At 51.8% G+C, this 23263-nt stretch overlaps 5 protein-coding genes across 5 annotated transcripts; 2 read left to right on the top strand and 3 right to left on the bottom strand.

Moving 5' to 3' along the window:
* Nucleotides 1-583: 583 nt before the first annotated feature.
* On the top strand, nt 584-2830 carry CKM354_000001400 (uncharacterized protein; the record flags this gene model as incomplete). The annotated part of the gene is made up of 3 exons (XM_044795095.1): nt 584-1987; nt 2037-2564; nt 2612-2830. 3 exons carry the CDS (start codon nt 584-586, stop codon nt 2828-2830), a joined length of 2151 nt encoding a protein of 716 aa, XP_044651030.1.
* Nucleotides 2831-5577: 2747 nt separating this feature from the next.
* Nucleotides 5578-6531, bottom strand: CKM354_000001300 (uncharacterized protein; the record flags this gene model as incomplete). Its single annotated transcript, XM_044795094.1, has 1 exon — nt 5578-6531. The coding sequence occupies one exon, from the start codon at nt 6529-6531 to the stop codon at nt 5578-5580; it is 954 nt and encodes a 317-aa protein (XP_044651029.1).
* A 1764-nt stretch (nt 6532-8295) lies between these two features.
* On the top strand, nt 8296-14280 carry CKM354_000001200 (uncharacterized protein; the record flags this gene model as incomplete). The annotated part of the gene is made up of 3 exons (XM_044795093.1): nt 8296-10149; nt 10200-12108; nt 14138-14280. 3 exons carry the CDS (start codon nt 8296-8298, stop codon nt 14278-14280), a joined length of 3906 nt encoding a protein of 1301 aa, XP_044651028.1.
* Nucleotides 14281-14797: 517 nt separating this feature from the next.
* CKM354_000001100 (uncharacterized protein) lies at nt 14798-17226 on the bottom strand (the record flags this gene model as incomplete). Its single annotated transcript, XM_044795092.1, has 3 exons — nt 14798-15054; nt 15105-15351; nt 15403-17226. The coding sequence occupies 3 exons, from the start codon at nt 17224-17226 to the stop codon at nt 14798-14800; spliced, it is 2328 nt and encodes a 775-aa protein (XP_044651027.1).
* A 2616-nt stretch (nt 17227-19842) lies between these two features.
* CKM354_000001000 (uncharacterized protein) lies at nt 19843-20989 on the bottom strand (the record flags this gene model as incomplete). The annotated part of the gene is made up of 4 exons (XM_044795091.1): nt 19843-20217; nt 20281-20501; nt 20551-20816; nt 20868-20989. The coding sequence occupies 4 exons, from the start codon at nt 20987-20989 to the stop codon at nt 19843-19845; spliced, it is 984 nt and encodes a 327-aa protein (XP_044651026.1).
* Between the last annotated feature and the right edge of the window lie 2274 nt (nt 20990-23263).

The following is a 23263-nucleotide window of genomic DNA, read 5'->3' as shown; positions in this document are numbered from 1 at the left end:
CTGTCTTGGTAATAAGCTCTTTATTGAATCCCATTATTAGCTACCCAGTCGCTGAATTTGGTGCCTAGGGTTCGCCTTGTAGTAGTCTTTGTCCTCTGCCACGGCGATTGAGCACAGCGGGCCAAAGACAACACAACGCACTTTCAGATCCATGGAAGGTCACCTCCGTTGTGCGGCACTTTACGCGACCAAGACCAGTCTAATACGATCTGTCCGATCTCACAAGCTAGTGCTTGCTTCTTTCTGGCGTCTCTCCACTTCGCACTGGGATCCATGGCCCATCAACTGCAAGAAATCATCGATCCATCAACACGTTGCCGGCCCAATATCTCGAACCAGGTACACGCAGTTAGATGAGATGAATGAAAGATGGTGACGGCATGATCGCAGTAATTGCCGTAGATGATGATGGGGACATCAACAATTCTGCATGGTTGGGTGTGTGCGAAACGTGCAAGGCGGTGTGGTATATCATACTCGGTGTCGTGCGCCGAGGATATCTACCTCAGAATGAGTTCTACCATTTCCACTCCAACCAAGCACTTTGGTGTTGAGCCCACTAGTCCTCATTACCTGGATAATCATGGGCGACATGGGGTCAGCAATGCCAGATTTGCATTCGGCGCAGTCTCGTGCGAGACTTAGGGCAATTGCGTCCGCCAGGAAAAGAGGTATCGCTGAACATATCGCGTTACCACAGCTTATTGTATGCGGCGATCAGTCAGCAGGCAAGAGCTCGGTATTGGAAAGAATCACTGGGATTCCTTTTCCTCGACAAGACGGTCTTTGCACGAGGTTCGCGACGGAGATCATTTTGGAGGATGAAGATGCAGAGATGTCGATTTCTGTCGCTATTATCCCACACTCTACGCAAACAGAAGAACGCAAGAGTCAGATGCTGCAATTTGCCCGATCGATCGAGTCGTTTGCAGAGTTGCCTCTGGTCATAGCGGACGCCGGAACGGCCATGGGGGTGAAGGGTTTCGCAAGCGACCAGGCGGGACCATCTTTTGCGCGGGATATGCTTCAAATTCGAGCCTCAGGTCGCACTGGTCTGCATCTGAGCGTCGTGGACCTACCAGGAATCATTCAGGTACCGAGCGAGGACCAAACGGAAGCAGACGTTGATGCGGTGCACGCGCTTGTCGATGCATACATGCATAATCCACGCTCCATCATTCTCGCCGTTGTCCAGGCGGGCAACGATATCGCCAATCAACCAGTGGTCCGGAAATCGAAATTGTATGACCACTCTGGGGAACGTACCATAGGGATCATCACGAAACCTGATTTGATCAATCGAGGAACAGAAAGCCGCATTGCCCTACTGGCGAGGAACGAGGACACGACACGACTGAAGCTGGGATTTTTTCTTCTCAAAAATCCATCTCCCGAGCAGATGAAGAAGGGCATATCGCAGCAAGAAAGCACTGCAGCAGAGCATGATTTCTTTGAGTCGCTCCCATGGAGTCAACAAGATCTCGATCCCGGTCGGATCGGCGTGAACAACTTGACAGGATATCTACAGATCCTGCTAGACCGACATATCGAGAAGGAGATGCCGAAAGTTCGTCAAGATTTGAAAGATCTGAAACAAAAGACTTCTAACGAGATCGAGAAAATGGGCAATGCACGTCACACAATCGCTGACATGCGTGTATTTATGTCACGACTAGCGATGAGATTCGACAGTATCTGTTCTTCCGCACTCCAAGGTAACTACGGCGATTTGGACTTCTTTCGAGCTTCAGAAGAATCGATACCTCCGACACGCCTGCGAGCTATTGTGCACGCCACGAACGTGAAGTATTCCAATCTCATGAGAACTGCGGGCGAGAAGAGGAAGATTAAGGGTCATGATGCTTCTGCTTATGGCTTCGATACTTGCACTGACAGCGAAGGCCCCGGCGAAGTCGACAAAGCGAGCGGCGCGGTCAATGAGCAGGTATTGATGACGGAGTTGGCTTTCCGACAATGGATCAAGGAGGTACGTACCTTCAGAATCTCTGTTATGTTGTGGCTAATCAGCTTGCCAGGTGTATGTGAAGACTCGCGGACGCGAGTTGCCAGGAGAGTACAACCACGTATTCTTGGCGGAACTGTTCCATCAACACTCCAGTAGATGGCTCCACCTCGCTATCGACCATCTGAACCATCTTTATGAATGTCTGGACCGTTTTGTAGAAGCGGTCATTTCATACCTGTCCAATGAGGAGCACACAAAGAGCAAGCTGCGAGAACGAATAGCCCATGAGCTCGAAAAGATGAAAGCTAATGCCAACAAGGAGCTGGCCAGACTATGGAATGATGAGTGTCAGCAGCCGCTTACATACAACCATTACTATACGGATAATATCCAGAAGGCGCGAAATGAAGTTGCACGCAAAGCTCTCAAAAAGGCAATGGACGAGACTACGAGCCACGATTACAACGGGCGTGTGCACATCAGCAACAACAGTATCGATATCCAAACATTTCTCGCATCGTTGCAAAAGCGAGTTGTCGTAGACATGGACGAGCAGGCATGTTCTGAGGCGAGGGCTGCTTTGGCAGCATATTACAAGGTAGGCCTATTCGACATGTCTACCAACTCAGCGCTAAATGCGAGCAGGTTGCCCGGAAGACCTTTGTGGATAATCTCTGTCGTCAAGTCATCGAGCGGCATTTACTTCGAGATTTACCGAGCGTGTTCTCCCCACAAAAGGTAGCTGCCTATTCGGATGAAGAGCTTCGGTTCCTCGCAGGAGAATCGAAAGAGGCGATTGAGAAACGAGAACGCTTGCTACGCTTCCATGCTGTTCTCGAGGAATGTCTGTTGGAGCTTCCCTAGCAAAATGTATAGCTGCAACCTTTGAAGAGTGACTTTGCGTTTCCTCATTCTCCCGTTTCATGATATCTCCTCAGCTCGACCATGTGGTTCTAGATTTCGTTCGGCGTATTAGGAGTTCCACGACACCCAGCGCTCAGTATGACGTCTTTTCTGCAAAGTATTGCGATATCGCAGCAGACATTAACAGGTTACAGCATTCAATCGCGAGACCGGATAGACTCGTGAAGACATAAGACTAAGCTCGAAGGACGAGTTTCACTTGTAAGGGGTGAGCTACTCCATGTCAAGAGAGCCTTCACTGTCTTCAATCTCACAGCTTTTCGCTTTATCGTCGCTCAATCCACTGCTCTCGCACAGGATCCCAAAAGTGCGCTCTCACACACATGCTGCCTGTGACTTCGAGGCCTGAGCTGATCATGCCCCTGCTTCTTGGTCTTTGCTCTCGGTAGCGGTGCACATGCCAAAGCATCCAGCGGATGACCCAGTTCTCCTCTGCCACTCCATCGGTGTCATGGCCAAGCTCGTATACCGCTCTCGTTGCGGTGGAAGCTTCCTTATAGATGCGCAGGATTTCTTGGTGTGTTCGGGACTCGTTGGTTCGGATCCTGCAATAGTGTTGTCAGCAACGGCTCTTGATACGCTTCTATTGGAATGTGCCCTCATACCCTTCGTGCGCTTCCTCAGTAACAAGTCTGGCTCTTGCCTCGACCGCTTCAGTCTCCTCCGTGTCAGTCAAGTCGTGGGCAGTGATAAGTAAGAATCACCTTCATTGCGGCATACAATGCGCGGTGAGCATCTTCCTTCTTTGAAAGCCCGATGCGCTCCAAAAATCTCCTTCTGCTCTCGCTCTTGGCTAAGGCTCTCACTTGAGGTGCCATATCTCTGGAACATAAACTGAACATAGTTTTCGTGAAGAAACACTGTCGCCAACTCGAGTTGCATACCACATTCAAACCTGTCAATTGACACATCACTGCCTCCTGATCTGATTGTCATTGTTGCACTGTAGCACAGGCACAAGTCTACTGTAGCGCTGTGCTACTTCAAAGCTCCACTCAGTGGTTCGAGGGCTTGTGCAACGTTGCACGAATGCATCCACGACGACATCGAATACGCGAATGAAGGAAATGCTTAGAGAATACGCATTGTTTTCACTCGTTCTTAGGTTCTGTCTCAAGCGTCACAGTATCGGCCGTGTTGTCCCTGGTAAAGGTACGGTGGTGATGCTCATAAAAAGCCTCGCATGACCTTGCGAGATATTTCTGGCAACATTCCACCTTGCGAGCGGCGCGCCACCTTGATTGGCCACTTGCCATTGAATGGACTAAATGTCGCACGGCGACTGCATAGTGGATTGTTGCCTGCCGACTTGCATATGCACTGTGTTCCGCGATGTGGTAGTCCGGATCTCGCGTATGGCTGAGCGGAAGTGTGAACAGAAAGCAGTCAGTGCTCGAATGCTGCCTACCTACCTTGTGGGGTCTGCATGTTAGCAGCTCAACTGCGAATGCAGTCCTGCCTCTCGTTGGGAAAACGGAGATGCAATTCAAGTACTGCTGATTTCTCGAAGTCGTACAAATCCCGAGTAAGTTGAAACCCCTTGCTGAAACCTCCGAGAAATGAGCTGTCTGATGCTGCAGCTTGGAGTAGAACTATCGATTGGCTCATGACCCACAATGAGCTAAGTCTGCACCCCTCTGTATCGAACGATGACCCACCCGCAAGCCCCCGCCTTGCCGTTGAGCTCGCGTGCTGCAACTATGACGTCCTCTAGCAGAGCTATATTGTTGCACAACAAGCTCTTCTCGATTTGCACCTGTTTCGTCACCTGGAGGCCACCCGCCTTGAGACCGGCAGGTGTAAGCCTGCACATCTGGGGGTCATGAAATCGATACGTCAGCCTCGACACCCGACATATGCAACTGAGGTCGTGTCATGAATGCGCAATCTCCAGAACCAAGCTCCTGGTATAAAAGGACTGAGACCATGTGAAGGACCGTTCTTGCGGAAGGAACAGGGCATAACGTGAGGAACTATTGCGCAAATACAAATGGTTGAATAGTACCGTTTTTTTCGGTCGATGCATGTTATCTCGCCGGCCTCCAGGTGCTTCATCGCATATCTGGCCAAAATAGGAAGAATGCGAAACCTCCGATTCTGGAATAGCGCGGTACCGAGATCACCTTCCAGCTTCCTAGTGTCGCTGTATTGCTGTGTCGCCGCATCCCGGTCAGACGATGCCGCAAGACACGTTGCGTGGCTCTAGAGCATGATGGGATCTCCCCAGCCAATCTCGGCAGACCTACTAATGAAAGGATTAGGGACGTGGCAGCGTACCTGGAGGCTAAGAGTACTTAGAGGTTTGCAAAGGCGCGGATGATGTCCTCGTTTCAGCTATTCGGGTAGCGGTAAATTCGGGGATATGCGGTCCGCTGACAAATAGCCCGCAGCAGACTTGATCATCGTCACATGAAGCACACGACGGCATGATGAACGAGCGGAGCGCGCTGAATTTAGAAGTGAAATTCGTTCTTTGCAAAACGTTTTGTGAGCAGGGGTACATGCGGCCTCGTTCTCAGCATCGCGGTGGGGCTCAGCGATGTTTTAGTCGTCCCGCAAGTGGGTAATGATGGAAAATGATCCCATAGCCTCTGTGTTATCATCAAGGAGTGGGATTTCTGTCCTACAGTACTAAGACTGGGTTGCCTCGAGATCAGATCCTAGCAGCGCAGATAAAGTCCTGGGCGCTATACAAGTCGTCTTCGAGGATGTAGAAATTGGCTTCCTGGCGGCATTAACAAAAAGGACGTTATCCGTTCCCGAGACATCGTTGCAGGCCATATTGCGCGTAAAATAACCATGATGACTGCGCCAAACTTTGAGACGCGATAGTTCAAATAAGACAAGAAGTACTGCAGGGCTTTCGCGCGAGTCGCTAATGTCATGAGATAATGAAAGATTCTGTGATAGTTCGCAAGAGCACGCAGCTGTCGCATCCAGTCCACTCCAAAGTGCTCAGAAATCAGATCTTGGAAGTACATCAGCTTGTTGGCGCACCGCAAAAGCCGAATGAAATCTTTTCGTTCTTCGTCGCCCACCTGCGAGGCCATGATCTGCTGGAGAGCTTGCTGAAATTTCTTGAGACGCCGATGGAAGCCAAGCTGCTCCTCATCATGGGAACCTGTGGACATTGCTTGTGACAAAATCATCTCAATGGACTTCTCTATCCCACACCCAATGGTTCCTGCTTTCTTTACAATGCCGAGTCGATCAAAGATGCGGTCTCGGTGAAGGGTGACGAGCGTGGTCTGGACTTTCGACAGAGTGTCCTTCCTCGTCGACTTCCCCCGCGACCATTCTTCAAGGTGAGCGAACAGTCGTTGAACTGCAGTCTTTGTAGCTTCTGGTATGCCCGCATTGGCAGAAACTGTTGCCCGCAAGAATGGCTTGTTTGGAAATTGCTGTACCGCTGCTGCCGTTACCCCATCTCGGCCCTGCGACACACAAGTCAAGAAGGCGATATCATCAGCAAGTTGGCGTTCGTCTTCTTCCGAAAGCGCTGTTTCGATCTGTGCTCCTTCCACGCGTCTCGGCCTGTCCACCTCAGCCAATAGACTGTGATCTTGATACTTGCCATGTGCAACGAGGCTGGTTAAATCGTTCTCGAAGTTTTTACGATCGACTTTGGCCCACAAGGACATCGGTGCAGCGTCACTTTGGTCAATTCTGAGGAATCCAGGATAGAATGAGATTGCATGTCCTTCCTTCAGAGCAAGAACATGGTCGCTCTGTGACAGCCATGCTTGCCAGTGAAAAGCTTCGAAATCATTGGTTGATAGTTTGCATTGCGCATGACAAAAACCCTTTACCCGCAGCGCGTAGACGTGCCGAGGCGAGGCGTGATTCACTTCTGAAATATTGTTTCCCATGATCGCGAGGCACATAGATGTCCTGGAGGCGAGGGCGCAGTCAACTCGGGCAACCTTGATTATCACGGAGGTCTAAGAGGTGATGGCCTAAGGCCGGCCGGCGCGCGTGCGACTGTGACGGCGGAGAAACATCTATCCGACGCTAGAGTCAATGGGGCGCTGAAATTTCGAAGAATGTGCAACCACCACTTCTGGAATGTCGTGGTCGTCCTGGTGCGCTTTGAAGCATTGCCGAAAACATGAAAAGACTCGGAACAGTGTGCTAGGCCTTCATGTATTGACAGGCGAATCCTGGTCGACATAATTTCCAGCCGCTATACACACCTTTGCCCTACCAAGCTGCTGTTTATCGGGGAGTCTTGTAATGCGTCGCATAACGACCCGTTCACAGCATGAGATGCGCAAGACGCGCGAGCGAGCAGAGACAAGACAAAGCATGCCGGTAAGGGACGGAAAGGCGCGTTGAAAAGACTCGCTTGTTCCAGGGGCAGAAGCTCGTTGACTGTCTGCACATCCGTTATGTCCCTCGAGGCAGCATGCTCATCGCAATATCAAAGCTCACTTAATCCTCGCATGCTTGCAGCTCGACCTCCATCCAGGAGACAGCACACACCTTTTGCAGTATGTGCCGTGTCCATCAACTAGCACAATTCAGCCGCAGTAGCTCCTGGGAGCGCGAGAGTGTGCGTCATCGATTAGCGGAATTGAGAACCAAGCGACCAAGATTGCGGAGGAGTTGCGAAGTAGCGCTTTTTGCGAGCTAGCAGGACGAGAGAGGAGTTGTAAGTTAACACTGTCGCGCGCGCTGGCCACCTGCAGATGCAAGAGCAGCAAAAAACTTCTTCGAGGACAAAGGGCAAACAGATTGCGTGCGAGAACGTTCGCCAGTAGCGCCTGCTGCCCGGACCACTTGACCCCGGGGAGGGGTCGGGTGAACAGATTGCGGCGTTTGCGAAGCTGGCGTGCAACGTAGGGATGCACAGCATGCGACGTGGGTATGCTGCATGAGGGCGACCGTAAGTGTCTACGAGCTTGCATGGTCGCCAATGGTCACAGTTCGCCCTCATGCATCTGTATCGCAGAAGTGGGCTCAAGTGCAGCTGGCCGCAAAAGCGTGCATGCTGTAGGCTCCGAGGCTGCGAGCACACAACTGAAAGCAAACACAACTAGCTGTCTCCAGGACGATTAGCAGCAAGTCATGCATAGTGGGAAAGCTCAATGCCGTAGGGAAGAGTGCTGAACCAATAGGAATTCCTGGCATCCTCCCTCCATTCAAAGATGTTTGCGCAAGCCAGATGTAATGCACTGAATTTGGGGTTCCACATTCAGTGTTTCGAACTTGCAGCATGATGACAAGCGACTGCGGCGCTTGCAGTAATCCAATTGACCAGAGAGTGACCTGGAGGAGTCAATGCTAATTCGGCCAATCTCGTATTGCTCAAGAAAAGCTGCTTGTCTTCTCTTCTCCGAGTCCCGAGGCTACTGTTCCAGATCACAGCAGCACTGGCTAACAGACAGCCTCATCGGCTGCACAAGATGATGAAAGGAGTCTGCAAATTTTTCGAGACCGGCAAGAAGTGTCCGTATGGCGACAGGTGCAGATTCAAGCACAAGTTGAGCTCCTCCAACAGCGCCACTCCTGGTCAGAAAGGCCACAATCGCCAGACATCTGCTCCTTCATCTAGCGCTGAAGGCGGTCACCCAAATGGCTCACCTTCAAATGACAACGACCATGCGAATTTGCTGAAGAAGTGGCTGTATCACGTTCCGAAAGAGAAGAGAAAGAGCCGACCACTTGGAGACGATGAGCTCGCAAAATTTGTCGGGCTAGCGCTCAAACTCCTTGAATCCAGTGCCGATAATATGCAGCTCGTCATCTCTGTACTTGGAGAGGAGTGCGGCCTTGTTCGTGTCCGCGAGATCATTGACCGGAACTTCGAAAACATGGACGATGACAAGCTGGAAGCTTTCATAGCCGCCCTTCTGCTGCCTTACTTCAGAATACTCTCGCACGATACTGTGCTGCAATCTATGGTGGTCGAGACTCAGCATACTGCGCTTCTTAATACCTTATACGGTATCAACGGCGAGCGGGGCTCCAATATTTTCACCGCACTGGCGCGAGGCTTATCAGCCCGGGAGGATCACGAGTGCATCGAAATTGTAATTCCTGTTCTTGCTGGGGTGCTCGAACGGAACAGCTCTGCCATGGCCAATACAAATCTCCAGGCCGCCGCTGAGGTTTTGGTCTCACTTCTCGACGTTTCCAATCTGAGTCGGGCCGCTGAGCGGCACTTACGCACCATCAAGACCGTACTGCACCTCGCAATCAATTTATCAGAGACTTGCGCTATCCCTGGTCATGTTGGTTCAGATTCTGCCGCTACTTTCACGGTGGATCAAGATCTCCCGGGTGCTTTGTCCGAGCGTGGACCTCGTCATGACAATGATAGTGACGACATCCAGGACATCGAGATCCTGCCAACTTTGCAAGAGATCTTAAGTGAGCGGACAGAATACTTGCCGCGTGAAGACCCGAACCTGTGGCACATTCGCGGTCTGCCCGGCTTGATCGATCGCAATTTCCGCCTCGTGCGAGAAGATACAGTGGGACAGCTGAGAGATGCCGTCAAAGCTCAACTTTATCATCAGCGGAGTGCAGGAGATACTCCTCGAATTTCAGAGCAAGAGGTTCGCACAAATGCTTACCATGGCGTCTCTCTCTACAACGTAATGTTCGACGCCAAAAAGGGCTTGCTCTTTGTTTTGCGGTTTCAGCAGCCCCAACTGCTCCACGGCAAGTCCTCCAAGAAGCGCGAAGATTGGTGGCAAGAGTCTCAGCGACTTGCTCCCGAGTCCTTGATCTGTCTGCTGTCGTCGAGTGAGGAGGCAAATCAAGAAGCCACATTCCTCGTTGTCCACTCGCCCGACCTTGGTCCGGCTCCACCCAAGCTCAAAACGACCGGACCTTCCATTCACAAGCAGCACACACTGTGGAAGGACCGTGAACACGCATTCGTCACCGCCCAGCTTGCTTCGACAGAGCCATTTGCAGCGTCGGACTTCATCAAGGGTTGCTTGTCTTCGCGACAGGTTCGCCGCTCTCTCATCGAATTTCCCGGAGTTCTGCTGCCCACTTTCGGACCGACACTTTCTGCACTCCAGCGTATGGCCGCATCCCTCGATGTACCCTTTGCAGAGGCCCTCATACCTGATGCCAATAGGGCAGAGCCGCGTCGACCAGCGTACTCGGTGCGTGGTGGCTTTCGATACAACTTGCGTGGCCTACTTCCGGAAAATCTGCGTGACCAGTATCGCAACACGGACAATACACCGCAAGGCATTGCCTCCGCGCTGGAGCTTAGTGGACTTGATAAGACACAGCGAGAGGTGAGTAGTTGAGACTGTACGTTCTACGTCTCCTACTAATTTTGTCCCAGGCTGCACAACATGCACTCACTCATGCAATTGGCTTGATTCAGGGTCCCCCCGGAACAGGGAAGTCGTACACTGGCGTGAAGATCCTCCAGGCGCTCCTGGATAACAAGCATGCCGCCAATCTCGGACCCATCATCTGCGTTTGCTATACCAATCATGCTTTGGACCAACTCCTGGAAAACCTCCTCGACGCTGGAATAAGTCAGATCGTCCGCATCGGCTCTCGTTCCAGGAGTGAACGCCTTGCAGGCATTAATCTCCGCACATTAGCTTGGCAGCACAGCTTTACGAAAATGGAGGGTAAGCATTGGTTCGACTCGAAACGCTCGATCGAGGAATCAGGTCAAGCCATCGATCAATTAGTTCAGCGTCTCCGTTCCATCCTGCGCAATCCCGAGAAGGAAATCATATCCCTCTTCAATGCAAAGTATCCATATTTCTGTGCTCAGCTGCCTCAGGACGTAGACGAAGATGGATTCATCGTCGTCCACGGCAAGAAGACGAGTTCCTGTTGGAGGACCTGGTGGAAAGAAGGCCCGGCCTTACCTTTCGCTCGAGATCGAAGTCTCGCGGTGTTGCGCAGTGGAACAGTGAGGCTCTTCGACATGACTCGGGGAGAGCGCGAGGCTTTGCACAACTCATGGATAGACGAGCTCACTTCCTGCATTTATCAAGACCTGAGGATTGAGCTCGCGACGTTCAACCGCAACAAAGCGGCAATGGAATCTCTGCGTGGCGACGTTGACTTGCGCGTATTATCGAATGCGAATGTCGTCGGACTCACAACGACGGGACTGGCGCGTCAGCTTGGTACCCTCTCTAAACTTCGATCCAAGGTTCTCGTAGTGGAGGAGGCTGGAGAAGTTCTAGAGGCCCATCTTCTCACTGCTATGCTACCATCGTTGGAGCATGCCATTTTGATCGGAGACCACCAGCAACTAAGGCCGAAAGTGCAGAACTATGACTTTTCTGCAGAGAACCCCCGCAGCAACCAAATTGCACTAGATGTGTCTCTGTTCGAGCGACTTATTCACCCTCGCCAGGAAAATGTCCATGGTCTCCCGTACGTCACACTGGAGACTCAGCGACGCATGCACCCATATGTATCGCGGCTCATCCGCTCCACATTGTATCCTAATTTGCAAGATGCTGAATCAGTGAAGACTTATCCGGAAGTCGTGGGAATGCGTAAGAGACTGTTTTGGATGGACCATAAAAAGAAAGAAGATGGTAAGAGAACTCAGATGCAGTCGGCTTCTCGTACCAACCGCTACGAGGTCGAAATGGTCGCTGCTCTCGTCGGCCATCTCCAGAAGCAAGGCGTCTATACCGCAAATGATATTGCGGTACTGACACCGTACTTAGGCCAGCTGCGGCACTTGAAGGAGAAGCTCCAGAACTCCTTCGGCATCATCCTCAACGACCGAGACATCGATGAATTGGCTCAAGAAGATGCGACGAAGGATGTGGAACCGGCTCTGGCCGCTGATTCTTCACGTCGCCGTATATCCATGACCAAGGGCACACTGCTCCAAGCGATTCGACTCGCCACTGTCGACAACTTCCAAGGAGAAGAAGCTAAGGTGGTCATTATCTCTCTGGTTCGCAGCAATGACAGCAACAACTGCGGTTTCTTGCGGACCCCCAATAGAATCAATGTATTGCTCTCTCGTGCGAAACACGGTATGTATATCCTAGGCAATTCGGCAACCGCATCGAGTGTTCCAATGTGGCAACGAATCCTGGAGATTTTCAGGACCGAGGGCAACATTGGCACTGTTCTGGAGCTATCCTGCCCTCGCCACCCCGATACCGCTATGCAGGTCACGGAGCCAGAGGACTTCTCTCGTGTGGCACCAGAAGCAGGTTGCGATCTCATGTGCGGCAAGCAACTGCCTTGTGGTCATGCTTGTCCGTCAAAATGTCATGCAGAGAGCCTGCACAATGGAGTCCACTGCTTGAAGGACTGCGTTCGACCGAGAAAGGGCTGCACTCATCCTTGCAAGAGAGCCTGCGGAGATGAATGCGAGGCCCAGTGCGCTATCATTGTTCAATGTGACATCACCCTACCTTGCGGACATCACGTTACTAGGATGCCGTGCTGGTCGTACCAAGACACGGCCAGATATATATGCAGAGAGCCCGCTGAGCGTCAAGTTCCTGGTTGCGGGCACGACGTCGTCGTTGCTTGTCATATCGCTGTCGATGATCCAGGATATTGCTGCCAGGAGCGGTGCTCATTGACGCTGGAATGCGGTCATAATTGTCAATCAGCGTGCTTTGAATGCCGCCCGCGGAATCATGAAGGCAAGAGTGACACAATCAATCACGCCAAGTGCACTCATAGGTGCGGCAGGAGCTTTACTAGCTGCGTTCACTCGTGCCCGGAGCAGTGTCATACTGGCGAACCCTGCCCGCCTTGCTCTTCCAACTGCGAGGTGCGCTGCATTCATTCTGCGTGCCAAAAGCAGTGCCACGAGCCTTGCACGCCTTGTATGGAAGAGAAGTGCCCTTCGTTTTGCGAACACGCGGAGTGCCAGATGCCTTGCGGCGCTCCGTGCGATTGGGTTCCTTGCTCTAAGCGTTGCAAGAAAGTTTTGGGTTGCGGTCATCAGTGCCCTTCGATGTGCGGCGAGATGTGCCCTTCTCCGAAATTCTGCCAAGTTTGCGCTACAGAAGAGGTTCGAGACAGCACGGTGGATCTCTACACGCTGGAGACGTATGCAGAGCTGGATCTGGACGAGACGCCTTGTCTCTTTCCCCCGTGCGGGCACATCTTCACTGTGGAGACTCTCGATGGCCAGATGGACATTTCCAAGCATTACGACATGGGCGAAGTCGACCATCTGAGCGTGCCGGTTTCTATCAAGGATAATCTGCTGCCTCTCTCCTATGAGAACCTCAAGACCTGCCCCAATTGCCGCGGCTGTCTTCGCACCATTGCTCGGTATGGACGCGTTATCCGACGGGCGTTACTTGACGAAAACACCAAGAAGTTCATCGCTTGGTCCCATCAGGCGTACCTGCCGCTTGCAGAAAAATTTCAACAGAAGCAAGGAGAATTACTGAAGACTGTTGGGCAGACTCCTTTGATTGCTGAAGTCTCATTCACTGGTCCCAGCACGTTGGCTGCTGCTATCCGTCGTTCGACTGCAGGCCGCTACTCCGCCTTTCTTAAGCTTCGTCGCGCTATCGCGAATTTCACAAACAAGGTGCGTGCGGAGGAGCAGCCATTCCAACGTGTTCGCGATCTTGTCGAGTCTGTTCGAAGACGCCAGACTATAGATATGCCGAATTTCGAGTACGACCGGAGCATCCTACAAACTCGTGGTACACTCTTGGCGATTGCTCTCGGCCTTCGGTGCGACCTTGTCATCATTACGGACTTAGTGCGAAATTGGGAGAGCATGCCTTGTCAGCAGCGTAGCGCCAAACCGTTGGCGATCAACCTGAGCGAATATCGCATGGAGTGCGACTCTTTCCATGAGTCTGCTATGAAATCGAAGTATCCTCTTCAGCAGGCTGAGGGCCATATCTTTTGGGCTCACTTTGCGGCTCTCGAGTGCGGTGCAACGTTGGCTTTGGACGGAAATAGGTAAGCTACTATTTGTTTCGTGGAAGATCATCACTGACACTGGAACAGCTTACAGAAGAGCGAGGCTCTCAAGCGCGAAGCAGTCTTGCATCTCAACCAATCCAAAGAGATCTGTCGCATGTTCCCGGGCCAGACCAACAGCGTCACTTCTGAAGTCAATGGTGTTCGTGAGATGCTCAACAAGTCCATCAGCAGCGCTGAGATGCGCATGGTGGTGACTGTCATGTCGAGGGAGTTCAGTGTCACTGGCCATTGGTACTGCTGTACCAATGGCCATCCTTTCACCATTGGTAAGACGGTTCACTCCCTTTCTCAGCCGACGGAGTGTGCTAACATTCTTCATAGGTGAATGTGGCGGACCCATGGAGCAGACTCGTTGCCCAGAGTGTAGTGCTCCTATTGGAGGTCAGCGTCACATCGCTGCTGCAGATGTCACTCGTGCCGAGAACATCGAGAGAGAATTTGGCAACCTGCACATGGAAGAGTAGATGGTGGAAAATCGCCCGACCGTGGCAGTGGTAAATTTTATCGGGACCGAAGCTGAGCTTGAAACTGCGTTTAGCGAGCATGTTTATTGATGATGCTGATTTGCTAGGACCTTGCATATCACTATTCAGTATCAATTTGCCAAGAGCAGTTATGCAGCCGTTGAAGAAGTGATGGCAATTCTCGCACCTTACGGCGTGACCCACGCGGCAGCAACTGTGGAGGCGGCCAAAGCCCGGAGATAATGGCTGCTGCCGCCCAATCTGAAGCTTGGCTCGTCTGTGGGAGCTTCAATAAGAACCCCATGCGCAGTCTGAGGGTCATTCTGAATGAGTGTCACATTACATGCTTTGCGGTATCCACAAATTCACTCGCGACGGGATTCTTGCATTTTCTCAACATAAGATGCAGAGTGAGATTAAAGCCAATACTATAATGTTCGATACTTTGACTGAATCTCGACTGGTCGACCACGAGTTGTCGTTTTAGACGTGGTGGATGCCCACCTATGCATCACCCTTAGTGCCATTCGAAGACAGTTTGTTTGGTACTCTTGGGGCTGCGTTTCTTCTTCGCCTTCACTGGCGATGCTGATGCTTCTCCAAAACCATTCTGTACCAATGTAATTGCTGGGGATTCCATCGCTTCTGCGTGCTCATCCATTTCAACCGCTTCGCTAATGGGCGACATTGATTGCGACTCCAGGGGCGTAGGCGACGTACCATTTGCGCCCACTGTGCTATTTGACTCTCGATCCTGAGCCGGATGGATGGAAGCTGATGTGTGGCTTGTTAGTATGAGACATGACTTGTCTTGGAGAACATACCGTGCGTTTGCAGGAGATGCTTGCCGAGGCTTTCGAGCTCTTTCGAAGCCTTTGTCAGACTATCAAGCTTCTCCAGAGTGTGGGCACGATCGCTTGCGTTGTTGGATTTTTCTGCTGTCAGGTGATTCACATCGGCATCCGTGAGTTGCTCAATTGTTTTGTGGCCGAATACGGGGGGCAATTTCTGTATAAGTTGCTCCTCAATGACGTGTATGCTAACATCATCGACCCAATTCTTCATAGCCACCTAAAATGATTGTTAACTGCGCGTAGAATGCTGAATCTGAAACCTTCGCACCTTGTAGTATGCCTGCATGTAATCCACTGCAAGCTGACTTGCGTAATACCCCATATCTACTTCCTCATGTTCTTGGACGATCTGGATGAGGTTTTTGACATCGCTTTCATCGAGTTGGAAGTTGCCATTGAATCTGAACTTTTGGGAGATTGCGCGCTCTAATCCCCGTTTTCGCCGGCTAGCTTGAACTTTTTGAACATTGCTGATAAGGTAATGGTTGTAAGTAATTGGGTGTCCGGCAAGGTGCGGCCGAAGCATCTCATCTACTCTTCTCTCCACCTCACATCCAAGACCGTCGATTGCTCTGTCAATGAAAGTAAACAACGCGTCAACAGTATCGGTGACGGCAACTGCCTCGAGTACAGCTTTTGCAGTCCATCGAACACATTGCAAGATGTCGCGACGGACTTCCGCAACAAGTCCCCGCCATGGCTGGCATTGTTCTCTGAAGAGTTCACCAATGATCTCTGGGTTGAATGTGCCAGGCAGCTCCGTTCCTCTGCTGTGACGCATAAGCTCCTTTACGGAAGCGATATAATCTGATCTTCGTATGCGTTCGATATGATGGTGATCGCTGTCGGACTCTTTGTCATCCTCGACAATCACTCGGCTGTGACCTCTTGACCTCATATCCTCTGCAAAGTCCTCAAGTCTGTTTTGAACGACAGCGCGCAGGCGCTTCTGTTGTCCCTCCTTCGTACGTGCATGCCCAAAGAAGCTATCGCTGTATACCCCGTCAACGGCTGCCTTCAACAATACCGAAAACTTCCAGCTCACATGCTGTAGATAGCTTCGCTGCTGCTGTGCAGTGTTGCGGGGCTCACCGAGCTGCTCCAGTCGAGCTTTGCACTCTTCTATTCCCGAAACAACGTCAGCATGCAGGCTGGGGAGATTTTCCAAGATCTGGGTTTTGAGTATGTTGCTCAATCGAGGCCTCAAGGATTGGATGCCGACCGTGCTCGGGTTCAGCGATGCCCATGCGCCCGCCGCGAAGAACTGAGATTCCTGCAAGTCACGCACAGCTGTGGACACGTCGCGGGTCTCGAAGCTGCGGTTCTTCAAGACATGCCAGCCGAGTCGAAAGACGACGTCCTTGTTGTGGGCCATCGTAATATATGCTGTCTCGCTCTCTGACCCTTTGGACAAGGTGTCTGGCTTGGTGATTAACCCTAAGGTGCGCACGCCGTGAGGGTCGAGCTCGAGGGAGTATTTGGTGACTTCCTGCAAAGCAAAATCACTCTTCGCAGAAACCACGGCTAAGATAATGCTCCGCGGCTTTTCCATGTAGCTTCGCACCATTTCATGAACAATAGGAGCCTCATCTACCGACTGTTCCCGGTTGCCTGCGCGGAACAGGCCAGGCAAGTCCACGAGAGTCAAGTGCGGTTGCTCTGGACCCTCAAATTCGACACGGAGCACATCACTGCTGAATACCTTCATGTCGGATAAGCCCATGGCTTGCTTGGCTTGTTCAATCAGACCGGAGAGATCGGGGTCAACAATATCAATTTTGTGGTTGAACTGCGACAGGCTTCGACATTCTTCGGGGTTGCGATCTGGGCCCGGGATGATCGAGACTTTGACGCCCACGGTCTCATTACGGCGAAGTACCAGTTCCGTGGCGAAGCGTGTGCATAGGTTGTCCTTGGTGGGAAATCGGAGGCCTGAGATTGCTTCCAGTACGGAGCTCTTTCCCGCCGACTGATCACCACAGACGACAATCTGTGGGAGGTCAATGTAGCGGGTAATGCCTGTCAAACGCAATCTGTCGACGATGTCGAGCAGATTGCGATGGTCTTCAGACTGCAACTCAGCCCCCGCCATAGTTCAAAGTGGATGCGATATCGAGGAGGAGAATACTTCAGTCGATGGTCGGAGCTGGCGCTTCGTTCGCTGAAGTATCATCGTTGTCTTGCACAGTGGAGCTGGTACCCACTGCTGTGCTGGACGAACGAGCATGCTCCTGCGCGAGATTGGAGACCCCTGCTCCTGACACATCATCTCGAAATGCTGAATGGCTTAGCTGCTTTTCGGGGTCCATGGCCCGTGGGTCGGGTATGGAGCACATCATTCACGGAACATCCTGTCTTCTGGCACTTCCAAAATACTCTTCCGGTCTCTTCAACGTCTTTCCAGTACGCAACGTAAAGATGCCGAGTGCATTGTCTTGCTGCCCTGTTTGGCTATTCGTAATCGTTTGCAACTGGTTTTGCACGCATCTCCGCAATGCGTCCCACAGTATGCACACTGTAAGAGCTTGAAATCAGCTCCACTTCCGCAGCTTCGATGCACAAGGGCGACCAATAACGCCCGGGACTGCAGATGTCCACAAGGGCGACCACGACGCTTATGCAAACGCCAGCTTCGTTGGCACATGCTTATGCGAAAAGCTGAAAGTCAGCATCTCGTGTCGTACAGTGCCAGTGAAACGCAGCGCTTCGTGAGCGAGTGAATTTCCTGACGAGCGGATTTATTTTCCCGAGTTCCGGTGCACGACTTGGATACCATATCTGCCGACTTCTTCACATACGACAATCGGCAGACTACGCCTCGTGCAGCTTTTCCAAGCAATGTGCATGGAAAAAGCCATATTCATGTGAGATGATCCGTCATTGGTAAGTGAGGCTCGTCAACCTCATCGGAAGCGCCACAGTGTTGCATTGTATGGGTCATAAACAACTCCAGCCGCGCCTGGAGCCAGGATCTGACCAACCACTCACAGCTGATAAGTATTTAGTACTTGCACCCAAAAAGACATTTATGTTAACGTCTTGTGCACTCTTGCTGCGTGGTTCCGTAAATGATCTACGTGCTCAAGCCATCGATCATCACACTTCGGGTGCGGGCAGCTTATACGCTCTTTTATGTCGTGATACTGCAGGTGCTTCCGGAAAAAGTGCCTCTTCAGGCCACTGCGGTCCCGGAACTGCTTCGTGCGATGCGAAACGGGCAGTTCTAGGTTGCCCATGCAAAATATACATTGAGTTGGTAGACACTCTATCTGGATTGGGTCCGGTTTAATGGCCTTCTTCGCGTCCGCTGTTGTGCAGTCCCCTTTTGCGGGAAGTGACAGATCAGGCTGCCTTCTTCCGGCAAACTTTGCGTTGTGTCGCCTCTTGCCGCTTGCAAAGAGCGGCGACAGCATCTATTGCTTCCACTCGGCGCTTCTGGTCACTAGTATGCTTAGATGGCGCAAAGGTGAGCAATGCACTGAGGACCCGCCGACGTTCGCTGCTTAGGGGGCTAATTGCCTGGGCTGATGTCGTTTGCGCGGTGTCCTGACGGGCTCCCCTCAGCTGCCACAGGATATCATCAATCGGCTGCTCTTCCCGGTACCTAGTCTGTACTTGCTTCAACATAGCCTTATACACCTCTCTTTTCCTGCGTAGGTAGTTCCGCTGAGCATGTCGGTATTCTGTGTATTCTCGCGTACCACTCGACCGCTTGATCGTTGTGTGGCAAGCCCGTGCTTGCCTGGCCAGACGATCACGTATCCTTCGGGCCAGGACGACCTCAGGGTGCTTCTTGATCTGCGCCAACTGCTGGTCGTAGAGAGATTGTGGTCGGCGCGGGTCAATCGAGCGACTCATCCCGCTCGCCGCCCGGACAATCGCAGTCTGAGGCTCGAGCCCGCGATAGGCCGCCTGCGTGTCTTGGGTGATGTTCCCAGGCTATAGCACGCTGGCAGCCCCCAGGGGACTTGGGAGGACTTGATGTGGTTGCCGTATCCTGCTTAACGTATTCGAGAAGGTTCTCGTCTATGATGGCTTCATCTGATTTCAAGTAAACCGGAAAGAGCCAAACGTTGAGATATATCAAACAGTTCTCTCAATTAGCCATTCTACGAAGTGTGCGATGTTCAAGCCCTGGTTAACCAATCCTTCAACTTGAAGTAGCTTCTAGAGGTGTTGGAGCACACCATGCCGTGCGGGAGACAGAGCTTTGTGGCGAGGCTTCAACATAGTGGTTGAGACGCAGATCAACGCAAATGGGGACTGGACAGTATGGAGAATAGCGATGGGTAGCCTGACGATCCGACGGACCACAGAGCATGGATCCACACTGCTTTTCAAATCAGTCACCCTATGTGCGGTCCCGATATCAAGGTGTTCGTGATCTAATTTGTCTGTAGCGAGATGCCGATATGCTCCTCGCACTTTCTTGCCATTTCTCCCCTACCATCGCAGCTAGCTTGTCACCTGTCTTCAACGTCCGCTGGAATCTCTCATTCAATCCGGCGAAGAGTAACGCCACCATGTCGACAGAAACAATCTGTGATCTGTGCGCAGCCAAAAACCAGTGTAGCCAGGAGCTACTCGCGATAGCTGAAGCTGGGCGATACGGAATGCAACAGCATTGGATCCTGGTGTGATCGAGCTATCATCGGCCGGAAAGCGCCTGCGCCGGTTGCGTTCAGGTGTCATATGTTGGCTTTCAATCTCAAACTTGGAGGAGCATCTCATCTTTGAACCACTCGTGATCCAGAGCCTGCTGTGCCGTCAATCTTTTCGCCGGATCAAAATTCGTCAGTCCGAGGATGAGGCCTCTGAATGAATCTGCTTGATCTACGTCCATTCCTTCCCAGAGTCGGAACGGTCTTCTAGGTTGACCTTCTGCGAATGCGCTCGCTGCTGCCTGGAAGATTTCGGTCCACTCGGAGTTATCGCCTAAATATCGTAGAAATGCATTCAAATCATTCTCTTCTGCGAAGTACGAAATTTGACGCTCGAGGACGACGGCCAACGGCTCGATCTCTTCCGGCAGCTCAGACTCGTCCACCGCGAATGGTAATATTTGGGTCATTGCGTAGATACACTACGATATCGTCAGACGGATAATCCATGTGATCTCAATGCCAATGCAGGTATCAAAGCTTACAACGAGGCCAAAGGAGAACATGTCTGACGGCTTACGTATAGGCCCCATCGCATGAGCCTCTGGACTCCGCCACATTATGTTACCGACCTGCGCACCCATGACAGCTGATTCTGGATGGCGCAGGTAAGCTGAGTCCTCGAGATCCACGATTTGGACTTTCGCAATCTTCCATTCAGACTCAGACGATGTCATCTGAACCATGATATTGTTGGCCTTTATATCTGCCGCCAGGTTAGCTTGAGAACCGGACCAGCACACGAGTCCTTCTACCGTTATGAACGATGCCTTTCTCGTGCATCGCAGCGATACCCGAGAGCGTGCATTTCAAAATGTGCTTCATTGTCGTTTGTGGGAAATTCTTCTGAGCAAGTTGCAAGAGGCTTGTTTGAAGATAGTCGAAAATGAAAATTTTCCGCTCCGGGACAGTGTCAACCAGGTTGCGTACGAAAGGACTGCTGCCGACGAGGTTATAGATCTCCAGACGTGCGTTCCAGTCCTGGGGAACCTCCTTCAAGATGAACTCGTTCGTGCCAGCACTAAAGACGAGAGTCAGTACGTTGTTCTCGCAGTGTTCGCGAAGTTCTCACCTCGCACGGTAGACACATGTCAGCGGCCGTCCCTTGTCTTGAATGGTCTCTTCGAGCGTATAGATCCGTCCCGATTTTCCGACAACACATCCTGCCATAGTCGAGATTTCCCCTCGGTCCATACGCCGATGTCTGGCAAGTGTAGAGCCGGTACCAAAATGGTTTCGGAAGGCGTTAATACTCGAGCAATCGATGACAAGCTTGGACGGGCCTGCATAAAGCCAACGCATTGGAGCAGTCACGGTTAATGCGTGCAGGATTGGTGGCAGTGTATGGAGAACCTTCTGACCCTTATCACGTTGAGCTTAGTGAAGAGGTCTACAACAGCCGGCCACTATGTGGATCGGAAGTGTACAGTTGATTTCGCTTAATTATCCAATGGGATGCAGCGCCGCCACGATATCTGACACTAGGTCCAAGTCCCGTCAGACTCTAACGCTTCACGCGCGCTTCGGCTGCTTTAGTGACAAACGCTCCGTCCCCACCATTCCTGACGACCCAATGCGTAACTCAGCTGCCGCCGCTTGGAGACCTGATCTAGCATAGTGAAGGTGCGAATAGCACATTTCCGGGAACGGTTTTGCAGTATGGGACCTCGTAGTGCAGACTTGCGTAGCAGGTGCGTACTCAGACATTCACTTGCACGTTGGGGCCATTGCAGTCAGAAGAGGATAGCAGAGTGCAAGGATACTGTCAGACACGTGTACATAGGTCAATGTGGGCTCGGAAGGTCAATGCAGCTCGAGGAGCATGAGGTTGTAACATGCAGCCTGCAATTGCGGTCTCTCCTGCATCTGAAACGGGTTCGCTCACACACAGCAACGATATGGTACATGCATGTCTACTTATATAGGCAACTCTTTATGTCTTGTAGTCTACGATCCCGTTTGTCTACTTGTGTTGTGTAAGATGTTGTACATCGACAACATTGCCATCCTTGTCCAGGCCATATGCGGTGTAATGCATTCGCTTGTCCTTGTCACTTTGATGCTCGGATTCCCTGCGCTGATTGTTAGCGGAGAACTCCGGTGAAGGTTCTCATACAGAAGTCAGTACTTCATTGCGACCCTGACGACCTCAGGCTTGAACTTCTCCGTATTGTTTTCAGCAATCTTGACGAATTCTTGCTTTACACCTTCACTGGGGAATCCGGACGGCCGACTCCATGATGTTGTTTTGTCTACAACTTCCAACGCAACTTGCTTGCCAGACTTGCTCTTGACGTTCTTCAGCAAGGAGCTGGAAACATATCGCGCTGACATAATGATTCTAAAGTAGGTCTTATGGGTAGACTGAAGATAAAATGTATCGTGCTGGTGGAGAAGCTGCGAGAACGAAATTGATTGTTCTTTGGGCGCTGGAGGACATGGCTTTCTCATCTTATGCAACGAGTCCTAGGCTGATTCCCAGCAGGAGTTGCCTGTGTCCACGTCTCCCGAAGAATGGCCGCATTGCCGCGCGGTTAAGGAAGAGGCTATTATGGGCTACACGAGTAGGGTGAGATGTGCATCATGCTCACATACTCTCAATGGTTTGCACAAGCAGAATCGCGGTATAGTGACCAGCTTCGTTCTCAAACGCCGGTTTCAACGCCACTATCTTTAAGGCGATACGCTGTGATCGATTGGCCTGTGACTAACGTCAGCTCTCAGCGACTTGCGTAGACGAGACTGCACCGCTATATATGAGAAGAAGAAGTTGAGGCTCTTCAATTTTGTCACGAGCGACAGACTGTCGCTTAGTCAAGGTAGAGAGAGCCAAGATGGGGCAACGCAGGAATCTGGAACACGTCGATTGCACGTGGTGGGCATACATTCAGTACCTGTACCTGAAGGGCATTATCTCCATGTTCTATGCACTTTTGCCGCATGGTTTCGCAGATGATCTGCGTGCTCGAGCCATTGGTCGTTACACTTTGGGTGGGGGCACCTGATGCGCTGTTTCGGATCATGATACTGCAGGTGCTTTCGGAGCAAGTGCCTCTTGAGCCCGCTCCGGTCCCGGAATTGTTTGGTACGTTTCTCGAGGCGCAGTGCCTGGTTCCCTATGCAAAAGATACATTGAGTGGACAGGCAATGTGTCGGGAACGGATCCGGCACGGGCTCTTTCTTCCCGTGCGTTCTCGTGCGCTCTCCTTCGTTGAAGGCGACAGTGCAGGCTGCCCTCTTCCTGCAGACCTTGCGTTCTGTCACCTCCTGCCTCTTGCAAAGAGCGACCACAGCCTTTATTGCTTCCACGCGACGCTCTTGGTCGCCAATGTGCTTAGATGGCGCAAAGGTGAGCAACGCAGCAAGGACTCGCTGACGTTCGCTACTAAGGGGGCTGATCGCCTGAACGGACGTCATTTGTTCTGAGATCCGGGTCCCTCCCCTCAGCTGACACAGAATCTCATCGAT

The sequence above is a fragment of the Cercospora kikuchii genome (assembly GCF_019650295.1).
Source record: "Cercospora kikuchii DNA, contig_00001, whole genome shotgun sequence".
In the NCBI taxonomy this organism is placed as follows: Eukaryota; Fungi; Ascomycota; class Dothideomycetes; order Mycosphaerellales; family Mycosphaerellaceae; genus Cercospora; species Cercospora kikuchii.
The sequence above is the reverse complement of the archived record's forward strand: the minus strand, read 5'-3'. Positions and strand labels throughout refer to the sequence as shown.